This window comes from Carlito syrichta, unplaced genomic scaffold (genome assembly GCF_000164805.1).
Source record: "Carlito syrichta isolate Samal-C Ts95f unplaced genomic scaffold, Tarsius_syrichta-2.0.1 Scaffold315405, whole genome shotgun sequence".
In the NCBI taxonomy this organism is placed as follows: domain Eukaryota; kingdom Metazoa; phylum Chordata; class Mammalia; order Primates; family Tarsiidae; genus Carlito; species Carlito syrichta.
In genome coordinates, this window is record NW_007259501.1 from 422,400 (window position 1) to 446,567 (window position 24,168).

General features: G+C 41.4%; 1 protein-coding gene across 1 annotated transcript in view; it reads left to right on the forward strand.

Annotated features, from left to right (window-relative positions):
- The window catches only part of GLI3 (GLI family zinc finger 3), a 272,082-nt gene that overhangs the window by 135,454 nt on the left and 112,460 nt on the right, over positions 1-24,168 (forward strand). The window contains 1 exon segment of the mRNA XM_021706299.1: positions 17,137-17,242. Within this exon segment, the coding sequence (XP_021561974.1) occupies positions 17,137-17,242 (106 nt within the window).

Genomic DNA, 24,168 nt, shown 5'->3' on the forward strand with positions numbered 1-24,168 from the left:
TGAAATTGCTTAATCTGACCTTGTCGAGAACAACCACAGCATGGGTGAAACCCCAAATTTAAGTATAATAGAGACAGCTGCACTGCCCACCCCATTTTTATTTGACGTTACTGTCTACCACTGTGATATGTGTGTATGTGTGGGACAGTGGTGGTGTATATATGTGTGTTCTTAAATAGAAAAGAGAATGGAGCCCTTCCGTGTTTGGGTTTTTTTGAGTTGGTCTCTCACTCTGTTGTCCAGGCTGGAGTGCAGGCCTCGACCTGTTGAGCATAGTTGATCCTTACCTCAGCCTTCCAAGTAGCTGGAACTTCACATGCCACCACACCTAGCTATCCATGTTTTTAAAATATGAACACCAGGCAGTTTCCTGATAGGTATGACCTGGCATCTGTTGGTCACCTGAGGAGCTGGCCTTGGTGGATCTCCACATGGTCCTGAGATACAGTGGCATGGAGGAAGCTTTGTGACAGGCACAGAGCTCTGTCTCTACCTGCAAAGGGCTTCCAAAGCCAGGGCAGTGCCATGCCCAGCTGGACAGAGACTCAGGGTGTGCCTGCTGGCCCGCAGATGGCTTCAGGTCTCAGTAGGCTTCGAATCTCTCATAAGGAGGAGCCCAAATTCTAATCTGCTCACCATCTGCCCCTCACTGCGCCCCAAGTCTTTGTTGGGGAAAGCATGAACTTCCACTCTTGAGCAGGCATCCTGAGAACACATCACAGGCTTTGTGCTCCTGTTCTGGTCCCTGTCTTGAACTTTCCATCCCTGTGTCCATTCTGTGCTCTGGCTCCTGTGTATTTCTCAGGCACAACTCGCAGCTATTGCTAAAATGTATATTGTCTCAATGGTGTGTCTCTTGGTTATTTTCAAGTGGAGGGAAGGGAAGGGTAGCTGCTTGCTTTGGTGTTTTGTTAGATGACTTTATCGACTTGCGCTTGCAGGGAAAAGGTGTGCTCTTGGGCTCTGCCTTCTCTTGTGGGTGGTGTGGATAATCCTCCAGGGCCCTTGGCCGCAGGGCAGATAATCTCTTTGGGGTTATCTGTTAATTACCAGTGAATGTGCGAAGTATTTGTGAAAAGGCTTTTGAAGGGAGCTCCACGTGCTCCCGCCGAGCCAGCACAGGCTCTGCTTCCCAAGTGGAGGGTTTCCCGTCCCAGCTTGGTTCCCCTCAAGTGCCGGTGGTATTCTCTTGCTAAATTGTTTGCCTTTCTAATGAAGTGAACTGTTTGTTTGACTCTGCAGTGGAAGGTATTTAACCAGGGACTAAAGTAAACGTCGGAGACATTCAAATAAGCCATGCATATCTGCTTTGTGGAGGGAAGGAAAACAGTTTGGCCTGCTCACCTCCGGGAAGAGTCGTTAAGGAACTGTTTAAATAATAAACTGAGCTGAGCCAGCGGATATTGCCACAGCCCAGTCTGGGGCTTTTGTACTAGCCTCAGCTGCTTGGGAATTTGTCTGCAGCAGCCACAAGGGGTGGAGAGAGCTGCTCACTTCTGGCAGTTAGTAATTGTGATTTATTTATGTGTAGCTGGACCCCTGCTTTATTCAGTCTTGATTAAAACAAGCCCAATTAGCCCTCAGGATGATGGGTGGTTGGAGGGTGACTATGTTAGCACCCACAGGCCCCACTTGCAGCAAGGGAGCAGCATCATGGAATCCACACCTCTGTCCGGCCTGGCCAGGCCCTGCCTGGCTGGGTGCCCGCTGTCTGCTGGGCTGGGTCATTGGTTCCTGGGATAAATATCTGAGGGACTAGGGCAACGGAACCAGAAGATGCTAGGCTGAGGCAGGACTCCCATGGAGGTAGGAGTCCTGTTCTTGGTCAAGACCTCGGGGTGAAAGTGGGCTGTGCATAATAACTGCATCCATGACAGCAACTTTTAGTTGCTTCTAGCTTTTGTTATAGGCAAGGGTAAAGCAGAAAAGGTTGGACATGGGAGTACTTACTTGTATGGGGAGTATAGTTTCACTCAGGAGCAACTCCATAGTTTGTGAGGCCCAGTGCAAAAAGGGAGGAGGGTCCCTGTTGAAAAATTATTAAGAATTTCAAGATGGTGACAGCAGATCATTAAACCAAGTTTGGGCCCTTCTGAGCACAGCCTAGGGGTTGCACAGATCCTGTGCCAGAGAAGCCGGCCTGCTTGTAGCTTCCAGGGCTCTGCAGTCAGGCAGACCTGGACTTGGGACCAAGTTTTGTCAGTTCTTGAGTGACTTTAACTTCTTGTCTTCTCTGGTCCCTACTTCACAGAGTTTTTAGGTGGTGTAAATAAGAAAATATATGAGCTGGGCTCGGTGGCTCAGCCAGTAATCCCAGCGCTTTGGGAGGCTGAGGTGAGTGGATTGCCTGAGCCCGCAGGTTCAAGACCCGCCCGGGCAACTTGGTGAGACCTCATCTCTACAATAAATCAAAAATAAGCTGGGCGTGGTAGCATGCGCTTGTAGTTCCAGCTACTTGGAAAGCTGAGGCAAAAGGATTGCCGTAGCCCAGCAGGTCGAGGCTGCGGTGGCTGGGAGTGGCCACTGCACTCCAGTCTGGGTGACAGAGTGAGACTCCAACTAAAAAAAAAAAAAAAAAAAAAAAAAGGAAAGAAAATATATGAAAAGTGTTTTTGGCAGTCCTTAGCATATATGAGTGCTCAATAAATGGTAGTTATTTTTTATTTCCATGCATGGGACTGTAATTATTGTTCTCTTCCCTGATGGTTGAGCTGAGGATAATGTATGGCTACATAATGAAGTTCAGGAGACAGTTGGGACCTTACTTAGAGGCAAAGATATAGAGAACCATCTTGTGCCTCATGAGGCTGGAGGGTGAGGGAGAAGCATGATCTGAACCTTCAGACTCTTTGCAAAGCTGAAGATATCTCAATAATGGTATTGACTGTCATGGTAACTTGGATGTTTGTGTTGAGGAAAAAGGACTTAGAAATAATAGTAACTCCTTAAAAGTCCTTATGTGGCATATAAATAAGGGTATTTAGGTCAAGGATGGACCACATATATGACAGTGGTTCCATGAGATTATAATGAAGCTGGAAAATTCCTATCTCCTGGTGATGTCATAACTGTCACAATGTCATAGTGTAGTTATCTCTTTTTTGTAAATTTAGTGTAATCTACGTGTATAGTGTTTATAAAGTCTGTAGTAGCATACTGTAATGTTCTAGGCCTTCACATTCACTCACCACTCACTGACTCACCCAGAAAGGCTTCCAGACCTGCAAGCTCCATTCATAGTAAGTCCCCTGTACAGGTGTGCCATTTTAAAATCCTTTATACAGTATTTTTTTCTTTTACTGTACCCTTTCTAGGTTTAGATATACAAATACTACTGTGTTACATCTACCTACAGTATTTACCACAGTAACATGCTGTAGCATGTTTGTAGCCTAGGGTCAGTAGGCTATACCATATAGACCAGGTGTGTAGTAGGTAGACCATCTATGTTTCTGTAGGTAGTTCTATGATATTTGCACAGTGATGACTATGCCTAACCATGCATTTCTTGGAATACATTCCCACTGTTAATTGATGCATGATTGCATTAGAATTTAGAAACCAACTTCATGGATGTTAGTGCCATGAGCAACTTTGTGGAGTAAATAGGGTTAAGTCTTACTGGTCTTATTTTATGGGTAAAAAAATCCCTATAATTTGATTATAGCCATTATTGTAAGTTGTTTATATGAAAATCTAAAATATGTCTTTAAGTGGAGAGCATTTTCTGTTGCCTTGGATGATATAGAGAGCAGATAGGTTGCTGTGGGAAGTTTATTCTCAGCTAAGGGTTGTGACATGTACATTCATTGAGTTGAAGTGGAGAAAGGGAAACTCAGTAGAAAGGATGGCTTTTTAAAGGATTTATACTCAGAGAGTGATAAATTTTGTACAAATATATATTGGTGTCATGATGACCAGTAGGTCACCATCAACTTGGTCTGCTACATAGTATCGTTTATTGAAATCATGCTTTGTCTTAAATGCATTGAAGAGCTTGTATTATCATGCTTCAAGTCTTGAGTAACACTTGCAAACCACTAAAAAGCATGACAAGCAGTCTTGCCCTCTATAAATGTATATAGGCTCCACTTTCTGACAAATGGAAGCTCATTAAGGCAGCGCAGAGTGGGGTCATCTTTTTGTGAGTGTGTCCACTGTTACCAGGAGAGATGCATGACCATGTGTTGAGCTACGGTACCTAGGGCTGTAGGTGAGGACCTAGGGATACATGTAGGTGTAGATTCTAGAGGTGGACCATGCTGTCTGTCTTTGGGGGACCGTGGGAGCAAATGGATATTATTGATTTTAGACACCTACCAAGTATAGTTTACAAAGACTGAATCCCATGCAGTTGGTCTAGAAACTAGGGGTCACTTTGGGGAGAGGGAGGAGAGGACCCAAATGGTGATCACATTGCTACCATATAGAGCCTGGGCCTTTTTGGACAGGGTGAGCAGCTGCTGAGTTCTCATGGGGGGCCTCGGGAGGAAGTGGCTGGTGAGGTCACCCTCTGATGCAGCAGTAGAGGAAGTGGACAGGAGAGCCTGAAGCCTCAGGGAAGCACAGGCAGTGGGCATCCAACAACCTCTGCTCAGTGAAAGCAGTCTCAGGACCATTGACCTCTCCATGAAGGAGAGCCCCCAGCTGTGCCCAGCTGAATAGACTAGGAGGTTTGTTGACAATCCCAAATCTTTCCTCCTCCTCAGTCCTTAAGCAGGATGCTGGCAATTTGAATTCCTCTTGGGTCTTTCTTTTCTGTTCTGTTTTGTTCTTTTCTTATGTTGGAGTCTCACTCTGTCCCCTAGGCTAGAGTGCAGTGGCATACTCAAGGCCACTGCAGCCTCTATCTACTGGGCTTAGGTGATCCTTCTGCCTCAACCTTCCAAGTAGCTGGAACCATAGGTGCATGCCACCATGCCCAGCTAATTTTTTGATTTATTGTACAGACGAAGTCTTGCCATGTTGCCCAGGCTTGTCTCAAACTGTTGGGCTCAGGCAATCCTCTCACCTTGGCCTCCCAAAGTGCTAGGATTACAGGTGTGAGCCACTGGGCCCAGCCCCTTTTGGGTGTTTCTGAGCATATTCACTTGTCTGGACTGTAACAAACATGTGGAGGAAAAGTGGGAAATCAGTGGCCTCTGTCCTTTATGGGCATTGAGGGCTTGGGAGTCCAGACAAGGTACCCTTTGCCTGTAGCATAGATTAGGCATCCAAAGGCACTACCATGGAATGAGTGCTCTAAGGAGCAGTAGATCAGAGATCATCTGAAATTTATTCGGCATTCCAATGGAGTTAAGCTAAGACTCAAGATGGAAAGTCAGTTGAGATATTGAAGAAGGGCAGAGTAGCCAACAAGTGAGGACGTTACTCATGGGATCTTCAGGGAGTGGAGCTTGAAGTCATTCTGAACCAATCTGCAGGCGGCTTTTTATCTGTACATCCAGGAAACCTATAGGGTACCTGCAGCATAGTTGGTGGACTTGAGAAGGCATTCTAAAGCAGAAAGGTATTTCACATTCCTTCAGAGGCTACCCTTTGATATACACTCACAAAGCCAACGTCTTTAAGGGCATGTTTAAAATGTGTGGCTGCTGGCTAATATAGGATTGCAGGGAAAGGAGAGATAGAAGAAGAAAAGTGGGGAATGTTTTCTACTTGCATTCTCATGAGCCAAGAAATTTGAAGGTTTCTTTGTTTTTGTTATTGTTTTTTGTTGTTGTTGTTGTTGTTGTTTTTTGTCTTAAGCAGTGGGGAGATTGTCTCCCTTCTCTCTCTCTCTCTCTCTCTCTCATTACCTTGCTCATCCTTTCAAGGAAACCGCTTTGTGTGCTTTATTATTTTACAATGATGGTGGAAGAAGCCCTTAAAATAAACTCTTTGCTTAAAGGCTTTGTGTGTTTCTGCAAACAATGATGCTTCTTAGACAGTGAGAGTTCAGAGTTTAAGGGACACGAAAGTGCAGCCTTTTAATGCTCCCAGTGTGCAATAAACACACTGGAATTTCAATGGATTCCAAAGGCGTAACAATAATAGCATTAAGAACATGCCTGGGCCTTTGATGTTATTGACAAAAAGGAGGGGAGAGAGAGGGGCAAAGGGTCCCCTGTCATTTCTGTCATGAGCTTTTAAACTTTTGACCTCCAACCTTTTGTGTCAAAGAACTTTTTCCATATGAGTGTTAGCAGCCTGCTCAAGTGATCTTGAATTCAACAGAGCATCCACGTTTCCTTGGTGGAAAAGGACATCCCAAGTCTTGGAAAGGTCCCAACATGGAATATTTCTGAGTGCCCACCCGGGTTAGCCCTGTTTTAGAAGTGACAGGGTAGGGTCCTTGGTAAAGTGCCCACAGGAAGTTACTTGCTGCCCAGTAGGAGGCAGGCAGCCTGGCCAAACAGGAAGTTGCACTGCTAGGAATTGGCCCAGTGTGTAGAAACCCGTATGGGAAAAATTCTACAGAGAAAGTAGGATGTACTTGTGGATTCCGTTCGTTTTTCCCCATTGTTAGAGGCCCATTTGGTAGATGGAAGTGTTCTGCAGTGCTCAGGAGGGAGGGGGCTGGCCTTGGGCACCATTGCCGTTGTGTGACCAGTTTCCTTTCTCTTCTCCTCCTTTTGACTTTTTCTAAAAAAGACATGTATTGAGTTCCTTCTGAGTATCCAAGGGTGAATGAGCATCTTCTGCCCTCACAATCCAGGCAGCCTGGGAGGGAAAGAAGACAGTTTTGATCTGGCAGTCTTTCCAGTTACTTCAAGATATTTCTGTAAGTGGTATTTGATGAGCAGAGACCCGTCCCTACATTGCCTGGCAGGAGAGTGGAATGTGGAAACACAGTGAGGTGTGCTCATCTTCACAGCTGTGCTTACAGATCAGTGTTCAGTATCCGTGAGAGAGCCCTGAGTATGAACACAGGGCCATCAGGGTCCCTAGAGTCTGATGAGGAAGGGACATGGTGAGAAAATGATGTAGCTGCAAGCAGAGTTCCTCGAATCACCCCCTAGTGACTCCCAGGGAGCCTCTGGGCATTTTGATTGAGGAGGTAGTACTTACATTGAGTCTTGAAGGGAGGATATGACTTGGGTAAGAGGGAGTTCGTCCTCAACTAAGGGAGCACCGTAAGTTATAAAGTGAATGGCTGCCCAAGGGGCCACTGACTCTCGACTGGGGAAGTGTCTTGGATGGAGCAAGGTAGCTAGGCCTGAATGTCCAAGTGAAGAACTGGGATTGGAGTGCTCAAACTACCCTGGGACAGGGTCCAGTCTGGGATTTAGAGATGAAGACAAGAAATGATGCTTCTTAGACAGTGAGGGATCAGAGTTTAAGGGACACAAAAGTACAACCTTTTAATGTTCCCAATGAACTCTGAACTCTAAGCCTGGACTCTGAAATTGCTGTGTTAAGAAGTAGAGTGTCTGGCCGGACTCAGCGGCTCAGCCGGTCATCCCAGCACTTTGGGAGACCGAGGCGAGTGGACTGCCTGAGCCCGCAAATTTGAGACCAGCCCGGGCAATTTGGTAAGACCTCGCCTATACAATAAATAAAATTTTAAAAAATTAGCCGGGCGTGGTAGTGCACGCCTGTAGCTCCAGCTACTTGGAAGGTCGAGGTGGAAGGATTGCCAAAACCCAGCAGGTCGATGCTGGGGTGACCATGACTGTGTTACTGCACTCACTCCAGCCTGGGTGACAGGCTGAGACTCCAACTCAAAAAAAAAAAAAGAAAAAAAAGAAGTAGAGTGTCTAAGGGTCCTGGTTGTGGAGTAACAAAGACACCTATCCCTACTGCTGTCTCCCCATTTTTTGCCCCATTGGACAGATTCTTAACTTGTTTCCTTATCCGTAAGATGAGCATACAAAGAATACCTACCTCTCAGGGTTGGACCGTAGGAAGAAATAAATGAGGTGAGTCTAAAAAGGCATTGCAGATTACCTGATATGCATTAAAGTATTCGGTGAATGTACTTATGCCCATGATTGCTTTTATTATTCTTATTAATTACTAATCATGGGGCAAACCTTGGAAGACCTTTAGTTGTTGATTAACAGGAACTGCAGATGGGGTAAATGGTGGCGATTAAAGGAGGAGAGTCCGTAATCCTTCAGAATGTCTTGCCAGATTCTGAAAAAAATAAATATACCACATATATTTCTTAATTGCTACAAAGTTGCTAACCAGCACACTCTTAAAGCACTGCTGGTTTTCCGGTGACTTCAAGATATTTCTGTAAGTGGTATTTGATGAGTGACTTTTTTGGATCGGTGGCACCATTCTCTTCTGTACAACCATGAATACAACGACAAATCTCCTGGTGCTCTGGACACAAAAGTACAACCCAGGCAATCTCTGGGAGAGCCCGAACTTGTGGTGCCTGAGAGCTCCTAAGGTTGCTGCTTCCGAAGCAGGAGTGAGTCTAGCCGGGACTCTGCCCCTGGATTTCTGCCCCCTGGTAGGGATCACAATTCAAGTGCCATGTCTGGTGTGCTCTGGTATTGGAATAGAAAGTGAACCATAAGGTTAGTTTTATGCAGTTGTGGGTAAATCATTCAGCTTGTCTGAGCAGGTAATGGAATTCTCCCTTCATTCCTGGGATTGAAAACCAAGAACCACTCTAAAACTTTGGAAATACTGACTTTAACATTGTCTGGAAGATTCCTTAAAGAGCTATGTATACATTTTTTTTTTTGAGTTGGAGTCTTACTCTGTTGCTCAGGCTGGAGTGCAGTGGCACGCTCATGGCCACCCCAGCATCGACCTGCTGGGCTCTGGCAATCCTTCCGCCTCAGCATTCCAAGTAACCGGAATTAGAGGTGTGCGCTACCATGCCCGGCTAATTTTTGATTTATTGTAGAAATGAAGCCTCACCAAGTTTCCCCGGACTGGTCTCAAACCCTCGGGCTCAGGCAATCCACTCACCTCAGCCTCCCAAAATGCTGGGATGACAGGCTGCTGAGCCACCGAGCCTGGACTTAATGTATACATTTTGTGAGTATACTGTGCTTCTCTGCTTTTGCATGTCACTGCTTGCTTTTCCTAATTTTGCAACACTGAGAAAAAGTTTGAAAACCTTTTTTTCTTCAGTTGACTTATTTTGATAGAATGCAACTTGCAGAAACCCCCACCTCCACCACGCTCCTTGTTGCTAAGTTGGTTTACTAACTAAATCAGGCAACTTCTAACTCCATTGACTTCACAGCTTCTGCAGTTAGACCTGAGATACCAAAGACTTTCCGTGGAATCATCTCATCCTCTGCTTTCATTTCATGAGCATTAAGATCCCAATGTATATATTTGGGGCTGTGAATTTGACTTTTGAATTGTACTATAAAAAATATGGCCATTAATATAAAAATTTGCCACTAGTAACTAATTTTCATCTTTTAATTCCCAAACATATTCATTGTCACTGGAAATATACCACTAGCATATTTTAGAGTAAATGAATTTGTCACTTTTAAGTGTAGTAATCATATGTTTGCCTGTGATTTACCTTGGAGAGTTCTGCAGTTTAGATATAATGACTATAAACTTTCTCTTTTTTGCCTTTCCCTCTGGTGGTTTTTCTCTCTTATCTTGTCAGGAATGCTGAACACAACAAAAATTTTGCATATGTGTGTGTGTGTATGTGTGTGTGTGTGTATGATAATAGGCAAGACATATCCGTGTGTGTGTATATATGTGTGTGTGTGTGTGTATGTGTATGATAATAGGCAAGACACATCCCAGAGACTCTGGTTGGAAGAATATGATTGGTTGACTAATAGGTAGTTGTGGTTCTGTTTCTACCATTGGGCACCCAGTGGATGTGATCTTTAACTGAGAAATGTACAGCTTTACTGACAAAAGAATTTAGAAGTTTCCAGAAAGGGGTAATTGCAATTGTTTGTTCAGTACCCAGGACACATTTGAAGTAGTAAAGGCAGAGGTTTCTTTTGTCAGTTCACCTTCAGAGGGCCGTTTGTCATTTTCCTGTGTAAAACACATAATTATGTTTGTTGAAGAGCATAGTATGGCTCCGACTGTTTAAAAACAAGATGAATTGTGGGTGGGACCAGAGTGTAGAGGTGGGTAGTGTTTAGGTCTAAAATATTAATTAAATTTTTTAATATGCCTGCATACGTACACAAAAGAAACGATAGACAGCTCACTATTTGAGTGGTAGGAATGTCCATGGAAATTTTGCACATCAGGAGCCAAGACTGTTGGGTACCTGCCAATAGTAAAAATGTACTGGGTTTTCGAAATAGATTAGTTTTTGTTGTTAGTGGCTTTCTATGTAAAGATGTATATGTTATATGTATAAGATTTAATTTGCAAATGTTAAGCAGTTATTGCCATTGTTTGTTAGATTTATAGTAAATTCCATCCATGATCTTTCTCTTAAAATTTATCTACTTACTACAGGTTTTGCTAAAATTAGATATCTTTATTGGTTAATTATTAGTATGGACACTCCTGTTATAAAGATGTTTTCAAGTCACACAAGTTGACATGTGAAAAAAGTTTGCCTTTAAAATATTGTACACAGCCAGGCTTGGTGGCTCAGCCTATAATACCTGCACTTTGGGAGGCTGAGGTAAGTGGATTGCCTGAGCCCCTGGGTTTGAGACCCACCTGGGCAACTTGGCGAGACTTCATCTCTACAATAAATCAATAATTAGCCGGGTGTGGTAGTGCACGCCTGTAGTTCCAGCTAGTTAGAAGACTGAGGCGGAAGGATCGCTGGAGCCCAACAGGTCAAGGCTGCAGTGGCCGGGAGTGGCCAATGCACTCCAGTCTGGGTGAGAGTGAGACTCCAACTCAAAAAAACAAACAACAAAAAACCCCCCCAAAAATATTGTACACACATAGCTGTTCTTGCTCAAACAAAACATACCCATGAGGAAAAAAATTAAAGTGTGGTTTTTCTGAAATGTAATAATTTCTGAAAATTACTTTATCATGGTACACTAGCACTTTGCTTTTTTCATAAAGGACCAGATAGTAAATGCTAGGTTTTGCTGGCTGTGTGCTGTCAGCTAGTTGGCTCTGCCCTGGTTGTGGGAAGGCAGCCATAGGCAATGTGTAAACAAATGAACATGGCAGTATATCAATAAAACTTTATTTACAAAAAACAGCCTATGTGCAATAGTTTGTAGATCTCTCCTGCAGCTTATACTCTTCCAGTTCTTGCCATAGTGTAAAGTGACTAAATAATAGAGCTTTAAAAAATGCAGGACATTTACAAAATTTCTAGAGTATTCTAGAACCTTAGTGCCTTTCATCTTTATTTACATTGTGGAGGGTCATATAAACAAGATGATTCATACTAATGACTCTGGAGGAGTTTCCCACTCCACATGACATGTCCGTAAGGCCAGAAGAAAGATTCAAGTGCTCCCTAGGGTGATGTTGCACGCTGTAGGGTGCCCAGTAATTCCACAGCTGGGCCCTGTGGGGTGGCTCTCCTTAGATTCCGCTCTCAGCAGACCCAGGAAGCCACAGACTGTCTCAGTAAAGACTTCTTTCTCTAGACTCTGTCAGGTATTCCTTGGGTGCCCTCAGAGGGGTCAGATCAGCTCCTTTCTGGCACCATGTTGTCTGTAGGCAGGAATAGTAAGGATGTCTGAGTTAGTGAGTTAGTCCGGGTCTTGGAGTTCGTCCAAATGGGAATATCTTCCATAGGCCACCGAGCTACGGATAGATTCATCTGGTTTGAAAACAGTGCTTCATGACAGGATATGAGTTTAAGACCCTGAGTGTTACAGTGTCTCCTTCCCCCTCCCCTTTTCCCCTCCCATTTTATAGACGCTGGATGATTATTTTGGTTTTAGCTTAGTGGATGTGGTGCTCAGAAACCCACGTGTGGTTTTAATGGTATTTCTACTGATGACGAGTGATTGAGTGAATTCGAGGCGAGTGGCCTTTCCTACAGGCAGGGCTGACGCTAATGACAGGAAAATCATCTCTACTTCTGGTCTAGAGTCAATTCCAAGGCCAGTGTACAGGCGACTTCGGGATTTAAATGAGCCACGGGGACTTCTGCACTCAGCAGTTTACCCTTGTGCTATTTCCTGGGCACTTTGAGGCCACTCAAGTATCATTTGGTGAATTACTCCTTCAGGGCACTAACTGAGCCGACTTTGATCTCTCTTTTTTAATCTACAATTTTTGTATGTAAATTTCAAACCTTGAAAGACAGTTTCCCAGGCTGGCATCCAAGAGATCTCATAGCCCGAGGACACTAAAACTATTTCTTGGGAGAAGGATGCATCTGAAGATAAATCTCCAAGTGTCTTTCTCCGTTATTCTCTGGCTACAGGTTTTATGATCAACCCAGGCTGTTGTGAAGAGACCTAAAAATCAATGCCTCTCATTCCTAATGAGACCCTTAATGCTCAGCATGGTAACAGCCTGTGTGAAACAGAATACTGACAACTCTACCCAGCACAAATATTTTTACTATGCATTTCAATTTAAACATGCGTCAAGCCAATTACATATTTATAGAGTTTAAAGACTATTCCACTCAAGCCTCGGCTGGTATGCACTCTTCAAATCTCTGTTTCGTGTAAGGGGACTCAGGTACAATAGTCAACCCTCTCGCAAGTCTAATAAATCATCTTTGCAACCCTATGCATGTACAGTTGACTGCTTACCACTGCTCCACAGACCCACCCCCACCCAGTAGAATTTTAATTCCTGCAGTAAAATTGATTCCACCAGTTCTGCACATTATTCTCCCTGTCTTCCATTTAGCCCGTTAGTTTGCTGACAGTAGAGTACACAGCACTTAGCAGCTGGTTTGTGGAGCCATCAGTCAGGAAATTGTATGATAAATAGGAGGTAGCTAGGTTTAGTGGCACTTCCTTCTGCTTCAGCAGTTTTCGCCTGACTTTGGAGAAGTCATCATGTGGTGTTTTGTCAAGGGCCAGGGCAGGAGATGGCTGTGGCGCGGTAACTTATTACACATACTCTTGAGTTATGATGCGCCACAGCTGCGCTGCTCATGTGTAAATAATAAACCACGAGGTGGATAATTATGGTGGCTGCTGGAGACACGAGCCTGTTCTTGTCGTGTGGGTTTCCTTGGACAGCTTTTTGGACCCGTGATGGAATATGCTGCTGAGCCACATAGAAACGACAAACAGAGATTCGAGCCCGGCAAGTGCTCAGTGTTTGAGGGTTCAGAAGCGTTTTTCGAGAAACGTGTTAGGATTAATGTCATGGGATGCCACGTATGTTACAGGACATGCTCATACTGCTTTTCATTCTTCATTGATCCTGTTAAGCTATGATCGAGCATGCCTTGAATTGGAAGAGGGATGTTGCATTGAATTTTCCCAGAAAGTGGCTTGAGGGGTGTGATTCCACTAATAACCAACAGAAGGTATAATTGTTGGCCCAGACTTCAGCCGTCCAGGAAAAGTTATTTTAAATCTAATCAAGAGGGAAATGGAGAAACAGTAAAACACTTAAACGAAAACCAGATGTATTTGGTCAAATAAGATCGTATCCATTAATTTTCTGTGTTATCTTTGAGCCTAATTCCAGAATGCAGAATTCATAAATTTCCTTGGAACATAAATAAACACTTGGTGCAAATAGTGTTACAAGATGCATCACATACTTTGTCAGAATTAACTTTTAAATTCACAAAACACTACATTCAACAGTGAGAAATGACTACTATGTGCCCCAGTAATTGTGTTTTATATTTTTCTTTCAAATATTTGCAGTGCTTGGTCATTTTCTCTTTCATTCTGAAAGAAGGAGAGAAGGTGAGAGAGAGTGAATTTAAATCCTGAAAGCATAATTTCTTGAAAATGAAAAGATAGCAGTGCCTTTTAAATGTCTATGATAGTATTGTAGGTTTTTCTTGGGGAAGAGATTTTTATACTCCTTGAGTACATGCTTTTGATTTTATATGATTAACTGGTTGGTCTTCACTTCTGTGCACACAATCACTGCAACTTCATTGTAAATACTCATATAAAAGATAATGATTGTTATTTCTTGTGGAATAAATTCACACATTTTGAGCCCAGTGTGTATGAAATATGTGGGTTTATGCTTCCTCGTAATTCGTAGTTGCACCCACATAGAGTAAACCAGATACAGTTAACATTTACTTATCTGGTGGAGAGAATTTAATCACACAGAACACAGCCAAGAACCAAGAAGTGAAAATATCTTCCATCTCTGACATAGTTGTTACAGTGTCCCTCAAAACAGTCATATAAACTGGTGCATGTGAGAAGCTGTTAAGAAGTGGGTAAGACTTTATGCATGCATAATTCGCACACAGTTCTAATAAGTTTGTTTCTCTGACTTCCAGGAGCAGATGACGTGTTTGGTAAGAAGTCTGCAGGAGGCATGCATGTTTATATCAGTAGCAATAACTGAAAGGAGTGGAAGAGAAAGAGTCACCCACATATTTGATGGCCATCCACCTTACCCTAGATTTGAACCTGATCGATTGGAGTTTGCCTCAAAATTTAAAATTAGGAAGCATTCACAAATATGTGTCAGACTTTCAAACTAGTGAAAATGGTTACTAAGTTTTATGTTGCTTTGAGGATGAATAGTTTTTTTCAAAACTCATTAAATTACGTTAAATGTTTTGGCTCTCCAAAGGGTACCTTTTAATTGCTGGGATTGCTGAGTTATGTGTGGCAATGAATTTGTCAACATTGCTGTATAAACTTTTTTTTTTTGAGTTGGAGTCTCACTCTGTCACCCAGACTGGAATGCAATGGCACTCTTATGGCTATTGCAGCCTCAACCTGCTGGGCTCAGGCGATCCTTCCAATTCAGCCTTCCAAGTAGCTGGAACTACAGGTGTGTGCCACCACTCTCGGCTATTTTTTTTTTAATTTATAGTAGCGATGAGGATTCATCATGTTGCCCAGGCTGTTCTCGAACCTGTGGGCTCAGGCAATCCTTTCACCTCGGCCTCCCAAAGTGCTAAGATTATAGGTGTGAGCCACCTATAATCTAAACTTTTTTTTTTTTTTTTGAGTTGGCGCGGGATTATAGGCTGAGCCACCGAGCCCGGCTTAATCTAAACTTTTAACTTAAACTTTCAAAATTAGCAAATCAGGTATCAATATTTGCAATACAAAGAACTAACTCCTGCATCCTTTAATATTAAGTACTAATTGGCAAACTTAAAATATAATCAATTTTTCTTATGGACTTTATAGAACACATGAATGTGATCAATGGCTAGGTCATTCGCAGATCTCTCACCTGTTGATTTTTCTAACATTGTTGTATAGCGTTATATTACAATAACAAGACCAAAATGATTCCTTTCCTCTCTCTCTACCCAATTTTATGACAAGCACAAATTACGGTGAGTAATTGGCATTTTCAGTTCAATAGCCCTCTTGGAAGTTTTCTAGATTCTAGATCTGATGATAAACTGGTAGAATTAGAGCTTTGGGTCCTTTTCTGGTGGACCACAGAGCTTTTTATCAATACCATCCTAATAGTTTTTCACTCTTAGTTTATTTTTTTCTCCATAACTACAGTCCTAGAATCCCAAAGGAAGACAGAATTCAAAATAAGGGAAGTAATGTTTTGTAATTTTTAAAGCATGTTTGTTATGCTTCTGTTCTAATAGATGCTTGTTGAAGAAAATTGGGAAAATAGAGAAATGGATAGGGAAGGAAATCAAAACCACCTGAATTCAACATACTCACATACACGTAATAGTCATTCACGTCCATTTAAGAAAATTCACAATCGGGGTGTGGTGCTGCCGACCTCAGGGGGTGCAGCCACATTCTAATCTTCTTGTGTTTGACATGGCTTCCCGGGCCCTGTGGAGAGGCTCTGTGCCCTTTTCTGCTGTCACTCAGAACCTGTTCTTGGGGATTGCTTCATCTGGAATTGCCTTTAGAGCTTGCTGCTCTCTGCACTGGAGCAAATTCTTCAGTCTTTTAGAAATGACTCAAAACCATTCGGAGACTTGTTTGGAGTACATTTCAATTGTCAGCAATGTTGGCACTGGGCTGGCCCCCAGGATGACCAGTGTGGACGGGAAACAGTTGAAGGACGCATCTTGCCACATTTGCTGTAATATCAGATTCACAGCAGTGGAGTCAAACCTCCTGGTATTAGACTTTGTTTTGCTTCTTGAAACTTGGGAAAAACTTGGGTGCAGGTATCAGTCATGCTTCCAACTATGAAATTTGTCAAAAAAAACTCTTCAGTTTTTACAGTGAATTGTTTTTTTTTTAAATAAAAGCTTATTTTCAGATATGTAACAGAGAGTGGGTATCAGTTACTAGGAGTAACCAGTGGTAGAGGAGAGCTATTTTAAGGAAGTGCCCACACAAGAACCAAGAAATTGCTGAGCAGTGGATCTGGGAAGGGCAGAAGCAGGAGGGGATCTGGGTCCAAGGTGAATGTTAACACCTGGGCGGGAATTCCTGAACTTTGGTTCCAAATTTCCCTCTGTGAATCTGAGTGGGTCCTCTCATCTCTTCCAGCCAGGTCCTGTAGTATTTTTCTGGTCAGAGTATAGATTTGCTACCCTAGTATTAGGACTATGTAGGCCTAACCCAGGCCAAGAAGGAGGGGAATTTTTGTTTTTTTTTATAGAAAGTGTGTGTGTGCGTGCGCGCGCCTGTGCGTGTGTGTGTGTGGGTGTGTGTGTGGGTATGTGTGAGTCATGGATTCTAGCAGGTCCTTTAGAAGGGGCACCCTTAAACACAACGTGGACATGGAGTGTTTTGAAACACTGGTATTGAAAATGAAGCTAATATTTATATTTTGATGTCTATCTAAAATTTACTTGACAATGTAATTTTGTTTTTCAAATAAGTGTGTTGTGATCTGTTCTCTTGGTTTTGTGGCTCCTTCATCCCTCTGGCCGGCCTTCCTTCCAGGATAGGGACCCTTTGTTGTTCTTCTCTTTCTTGCTTTCCTATCTGGGTTTTATTTGCAATCCTAGGCTCTACTTTTTCAGGTGCAGGAAGTGTTTACTCCATCATACTCCTGCAGTACCTCACGACTAACTTTCAAGAGTTTTTCCACAGATTCTTCAAGTAGATTCAGAATATGTAGCACAGATAGCAGTGTTGCTTCATGAACTAGAATGCTGTTTTGGGGTGTTCGTTTGATGCAGGTCGAACTGTCTTTGTTTTTCAGACCCTCCTCATCTTTTCCCTGCCTTCCATCCTCCTGTACCAATTGATGCAAGACATCATGAGGGCCGTTACCATTACGATCCGTCTCCTATTCCTCCGTTGCACGTGTAAGTATTAAAACCTTACCCATTAATGAAAGGGAACAGCATACCAGCTTTTACTATCCCAGGACTTTTTGTTAATGGCATGTCTGCTGGGCTTTGAAGATGTGATAGAAGTGTAAGATTTACTTTTGAAATATAGCAAGCCTGTCTGTTCCTGGATTCACTGAAGCAAATCCCTGCTGCTTCCTGAGGAATGTCTGTCACACTAGGTAGCCAGCAAGTATTTCCTATATATTTTTTGCTGACATGTCGTCTGTGGGCTGTAAATACAAAATTAAAAAGTAAAAGCCTAATGGTAAGTTACCACTCAGAATAGGTATTGGTCAACATTAGGTCTGAAGTTTTTTATGCTAAAATTTCTATTTCATGAGAGTCCTGTCTTGGGGATCACAATGAATTGTAATGCAATTTTTATGGTAAATTTTCATAGCCCCTATGGTACGTACGCCAACCGGCACATGATTGATGGGAATGTCACCCAAACAAAATGGCAAATGTGATCGAGCACATGGTTTACACAAAGATAAAAGGAAAGAATGGTGGTGATAACATGCATTAGAAAAGAAAATAGAAACTCTCGTGGAAATAAATACCATCTTACTTGGTTTGGAGGAAATAAAAGATAGTGGACTTGCAAAATAAAACAGTATTCTTTTGTAGTACTGTCCAGAAAACTGTCATGTACTGTAATAATTGTAGCCACTCTGTGGGAGGGACTGTCCCTTGCGAACAGCCTTGATATACACATTTAGTCATATCTAATAATCACCCTTCATTCTGAGACAGTAAAGTTAGAAAAGCACAAATAATACTTTGAAGAATAATGCTGGTTATTTAGATGGTAGATTGCATCTCCATGGCTATTAGTTACAGCTGTGTAATTACATATTATGCCAAAGAAAAATGAAGTTGTTTTAAAACAAGTCCTCCTCTGTGAACAGAATTAATTGATATTAACAATCCCAACTACATGCCCAAGTACACATATAATATTTTACCAACAGTTTTTTGGATCCATCTCCCATTACTGAATTGTAATTTCAGAGCAGATTTGCCTGGAGGTAAGTAATAAATCTGTGTTGCAGACTTCTATAAGCATTAAAGGAGAAGTGGGTATTTATAGAGAGAGAATGCAGAAACTTGTGACTTATTCTTTGACTTTCTCACTGGAACACAAGTAAGTATTTACAGGGTTCTGAAGCCTGCTAAAAATACACTCAAATAAAACCAAGAGGCCAATTTAAAATTTTCTATACAAAGGGAAGGAAATTCCAAGTTCAGTCCGAAACATGACATGTAATTCACCCCGTTACACAGAGGTTTTATGATACAGATGGGACCACATGGATCTCAGATGAGGATATGCCCCATGGTACAGAGCATGCAAGGGCCAGATAGGCCTTGGAGACATGGATGGCTAATTCCTCCCAGACTTGAGCCTCTGTGATGTAGTAATTTAAATCAGATTTTCTATGGAATTTTGGAGTTCTTCACTCTTTCAAAAATCATGGTCTAGAGACTTTTTAAAAAATGAGTTTATATGATAGACTGAACTGTTTTCTCTAGATTCATAATAGTTTGCCTTGTAATTAAATTGAAATATAACCATATCAATGAAAACTCCAAGTCTTGGTTCTTTGGCAGAATATAAGAGCAAACCCTCAAATAGCCCCTAGTGTGTGTTCTAGGCCCTGTCTAGTAACCTACATTGGCTCATCATGATAGCACCACCACAAGATAAGGCAGGTCAGGTCTGGAGAATCCTGGGAGGTGGAGTAGGGTGGCGGGGAGTTATATTTCAGGAGTGAATGTTGGTTGAGTTGGGATCTCTTTGGATTTTTGTACTTCCTGTTTTTTTCGGTCAAGCTTTGGGATACTTTTCTAGCAACTGACTAAATCATTCTCTAGCAGCCTAGATGTTTAGTTAGCAAAGATCCATAAGGCACGGCTGGTAGATAATCCTGAGCATCAAAAAGAAGTTTTGGAAGATTCTGAGAGGGAAAGTCATTGCAATGGGCACAGAACATGGTGAGCTTGTGGGACTGAGGCCTCATGGGATTGCTGGACTTGAGTGTGGACAGACCTTGGATGGACCTTGGGTGGACACTGAGCTTATGACATGGGCTCCTGGGAGCTGGGACAAATCATACCCCTGTGTCTTTAGAACAGGACATTCTTTGTGCATTACTCTCTGTGGTCTTCCCTCTCAACATGGCAAACTCCTGCTTATTTATAGTCATCCTCAGGGCCTAATTCAAGCATCTCCTTCACTGGTTGTCCCAAAGCTGTTTCTATAGCACCTTTGATGTACTTTATTGTAGTTTACTTTCCCCCCTGTTTGGTAATTTCCTGTTAGCAGTCACTGGCCCCTGTTAGTTTTGTGGGCAGTGCCCAGCACTTCTCCAGGCACTGGCTCAGTGTCCACTCAGGTGCTCAGTGGACACTCATGTTTATCCCATATGGGAGACCACAAAGAAGCAGTAAAAAAGCTTGAATTTTTGTTCTTGCTTATCACTCACTTGTGCTGTGCTCTGGCAACTTACTCTTGCATATGTGAGTTTCATTACATGAGATAAAACTGCCTTCTGTACTCGACTCTTCGAATTTCAGAAGCGCTTATTGAAGTAATATTCATGTACGCACTCTGAAAAGCACAGAGCTCTAAATAAATGCTGAGGAATAGGATTCTAGGTGATTGGGAACATGAAAAATGCCGGGAGTTTCTATTCTGGCCTTGCTTAGTTATGGGTACCTGGATTACTTTTGTACCTTCTAAGGTGGGTACCTGTGACTGTCTGGGAGGCAGAGGATAACCTAGGCAAATATGACTCAGTTACGGAAATCTTGAAAGCAAATCTTTGCTAAGAGGTAAAGCAGAAACCTGGAAAAATAAAACCATTTCATCTAGAACTTGAATACCAGAATGCTTCCTATAATTGTCTCATAGAAAATGAGATAAAGTACTGTTTTTAGAATATATTTGATTATAAGAAGACAAAATTTGGGGATATCCTCATTGTTTTGTGTATGCAATAGTTCTTCTGGTGCCAACTTTAAAAATTAAATTACAAGTCTCTTAAAAACAAGGATTTGTGTTGATGGAAATGCCGACGGATCACTGTTCAGCAGAATGGCAGGCACTCTGATAATTATGCTATCATATTTTATCATTTAAAATTCTATTGAAAGAGGTTTATAAATTGCTCCTCTTTTTAGATAAACCACCCTATATTAAGGCATCAACGATATGGTGCAGAATTAAATTAAAATCTCATAAAATGAAATATGTTCTGTATTAGCTGTTTGACACCTAATTTGCCTCTGAATGAGTAGAGGAAATCACAAATTAACCTGCCTTTGTTTTTTCAACCATGGCTTATTAGGTGTTAGAACAACTGCAATTACAGCCTAATAATAACCACTAAGCCTTATAAATATGTACGGAAATACGTCAGTTTGTGTTAAAGAACCCCATCTTTAAAATGGAATGAATGCCTTTAGCTTACCCTATTTCACAATGTTATCCACAGTTTCTGGTTAGGCAGCGTAGATAGAATATAGAAAGTTAAGTTGATTCAAATCCAGTGCTGGAAGTAATATTAGAATTAGTTAGTATTTCTTCTCTTAAAATCATGAATTTAGATTCAGAACTTAAAAGTAGGACATGGAATGTAACTGTCATCTTTCCCTGAGTTGTCAAGTAAAGGTTGTCTTATAAGTATACAATTCCTGTATTGCGTTTATTTAATTCAAGTAGTTTTGAAAATTAAAAAAAAAGGTGAATGGAGAATCTTCTCTTTTCTTCTGGAAAGTTGTTCTGCACTGAATTCACCAGGACTATGGTTAATAGATAATCGGAATTTTTTTTTTTGAATGTTGCTGTCTCTTCCCTCTCTCTCAAATCGTTTGCTGTGACCATAGATTCTGTTAACCCAGATAGCAAAAAGCATAATGTTTTAGAAAAACTATCAGAATGAGTTCACTTAATTACAGATATTATTTCAAGCATTATTGACAGAACCTGAATCTATATATACACAATTGAGGCAGAGATTTTATCTGTATATTTTTACTTCTTGGTCTCCTCTGTATTGTTGACATCAGGGCTGTATCCTTGCCTAACTTGAGGAGGCACTATTGCATTCTCTGAGAATGAATGGTGCTCTCTAGTCTAAAATTTCCTACTAATTTTATAAATTTCACTTGGAAATTTAGACATCTGGCATATTACAGCTCCCTACCCCAAAATACAGCTGTATTTTTAAGTGGCTACTTTCCATAGTAATGAAGACAGTACTTTTTCTCTTGCATTTTGCATCTGCATTTTTTTAGTGTTAGAATTCATTTAAGCATGCTTCCTTTTAAAAAGTAAACACGGTATATTTGTAGAAACCCGTATTATGAGGTAGCTTCAGATTCCAGTGTGATTTCATTCATTCCGGATTTTTGCTTGGGAAAAAAATTACCTTTTACATGCAACCTTTCCTAGCCAAGGTTTTCTCATTTATGGACCAATATGAATTGAATTCCACACTGTCCCTTTGCTTCACACAATTCATGTTCCTGCAATTCATGTTCCAAAACAGGGTCCTTAGTTACTAATCCATTGTAATAAGTCAAACCCCACAGAGATCTTCTTGCCAGTTGAGTTGCCTGGTGCCGTGGATGTGAACAGCCCAGCATCTCATGCTGCATCCCAGGCCAGCTCACATACAGGCTGTTGCATTTCACCATCCACTTTGCTAATTCATTTTAGAACTATTGCTTTGTCTTTTCTATCTTGGGGGAAATGAGCACTCATGTTCTGTTCTGTTCGGCAGCTCTTTTCTCTTCATTCCAAGGCTGTCTGGCTCTCTGGAATCATTTCACCTAAGTAAGAAGAGCTGTTTTTCCCACTAAAAGTGGTCCACCACCCTTTACCTTGGGGAGAGGACTCAGTACACAGAGATCATTAATATTAGCTGTGAAATAGAGTGCACTGGAAATAAGTAAGGCTTCGCCCCCACGATTATGACTGCCTTTTAGGGATGAGAGCAGGGAGATGAGTGGTAAGTTTGGAGTATGAATAAATACATTTCCTCCCAGAGAGAAAAACCTCTAAGAAAAGATATATCATTATGGTAAAAGCTTAGAGAAAGAAATAGTAAATAGATGACCAGAGCTACTACTGAGTTCTCTTCTCTCTTTCCTTCCCCCATCCCTGAATTCAGCACCTTGCTTGTGTTGATATTATCTTTATTGGGAGGTCATATAATATTTATTCCAGAGCAGCCTTTAGTCTAGCAGTTTACTTCAAATTCTATAGTGGGCCCATATGCATAATAATGATTGCATTCATTTCATTCTCAGGGAAGCCTCCAGTAAAATATTGAGATGTAGTAAAACCTTAGAACTGTATTTGGGAGCATAACTAGTTGGGAATATTTTAATAGTACAACTTAAAATTAACAAAGGAAAGCCATCCCCCAGTATTTGTTTTCTACCATATACACTTTTGAGACCTGTAACATGTAATGACATATCAAATTATATCAAATACTATAGCAAATATCAGCACACTCCCCACTCCCAAAAAGGAAAAAGTAAAAAAAAAAAAAAAGACTAGGTTATAATTACATCTCCCGGATAAATACTATTTGTGTGTTTCTTTGTATTTGCTAGGCTGACTTCATGGTATACATATAGTAACCCCTAAATAAATATTATTTTTAATAATGATAATAGGCTGTCTTTGTGAGGTTACTGCTATTACTATCATTTTTGTTTATCTTTGAGTGTGTCACCTCATGCCAGCAAACTAGGGCTCAAAAAACAAAAGCTCAATTTCTACTTCTAATGGAAGAGTTCTATTATAAGTAGCTATTGCAATGTCAGATGGTCTCCTGTCAACTTGATTTCTTGATACTAAATCAGTTACTGATTGTAGAGGTCCGTAGTCACTATATGTGACCGAGTGCCATTTAATGAGTATTTACTGTTGCTTTCCAGCTCCTTCACATGGAAATAAAATTTATAAAATTGACAATCTTAAATGGACAATACCAAAATTTCAGTGATACAGGGGAAAAGGAAATGAATAGACAATGCACATGAAAAAATACATAATCATGACCATAGCTGACATTTTTGAGAACTTACTATACAGTCTAGGCACAATTTTAAAGACTTAACATAATTATCTTTCGTAATAATTATGACAGCTTCTGTTGGAGTTATTAGTATTGGCCTCGTTTCAAAGATATGGAAACCTTGACACAGAGAAGTTACACAGTTTATGAGTAGGTAGTAGTACCATTGTTTTAACCCAGGTGTCAGAATCCACAGCCATTGCTCTCAACTTTCATGCTTTGCCACTTAAGTTTATACTTCCTGGATGAGTATGGCTCATTCTAACAACACCCGACAGGACATTTTCAGTGTCACTGGCTGTAATTGTCTTCTGCAAATTCCTAGGGCAGACATATGGCAGTGCGGAGAAGTCATTAAAAACCATGTTCAGGTCTTTTGACCCAATATGACTGTCTGTAGCTCCCCCCCAAATAGATGCTTATCAGTGTTTGCTGCTATAGAATAAGGACAGGGAACAACTGAACAGTTTATGTATTCTTTACAAGGAGTGGTTGGGTCAAGTGTGATTTATGAATTGGGTGAACTATTAAGCGACACAATCACATTTGAGAAGACTATATAAAAACATGGGTGAGTAATGATTAGTGATTATAGTGGTAAACCCAGTAGCATGTAAGCCATGTTGGACTAGATCATGATATTTGTCTTCTTGGAGCCTTCTTCCTTCAGATACCTATGAATTGCTCCTTCCCTTCTTATATTTTTTCTGTTTAGTGTCTCCTTATCAGAGAGGTCTTCTATGCACAACCATTTGAAGCAGGGATTGCAAACTATGGCCTGCTTTTGTCAATAAAGTTTTC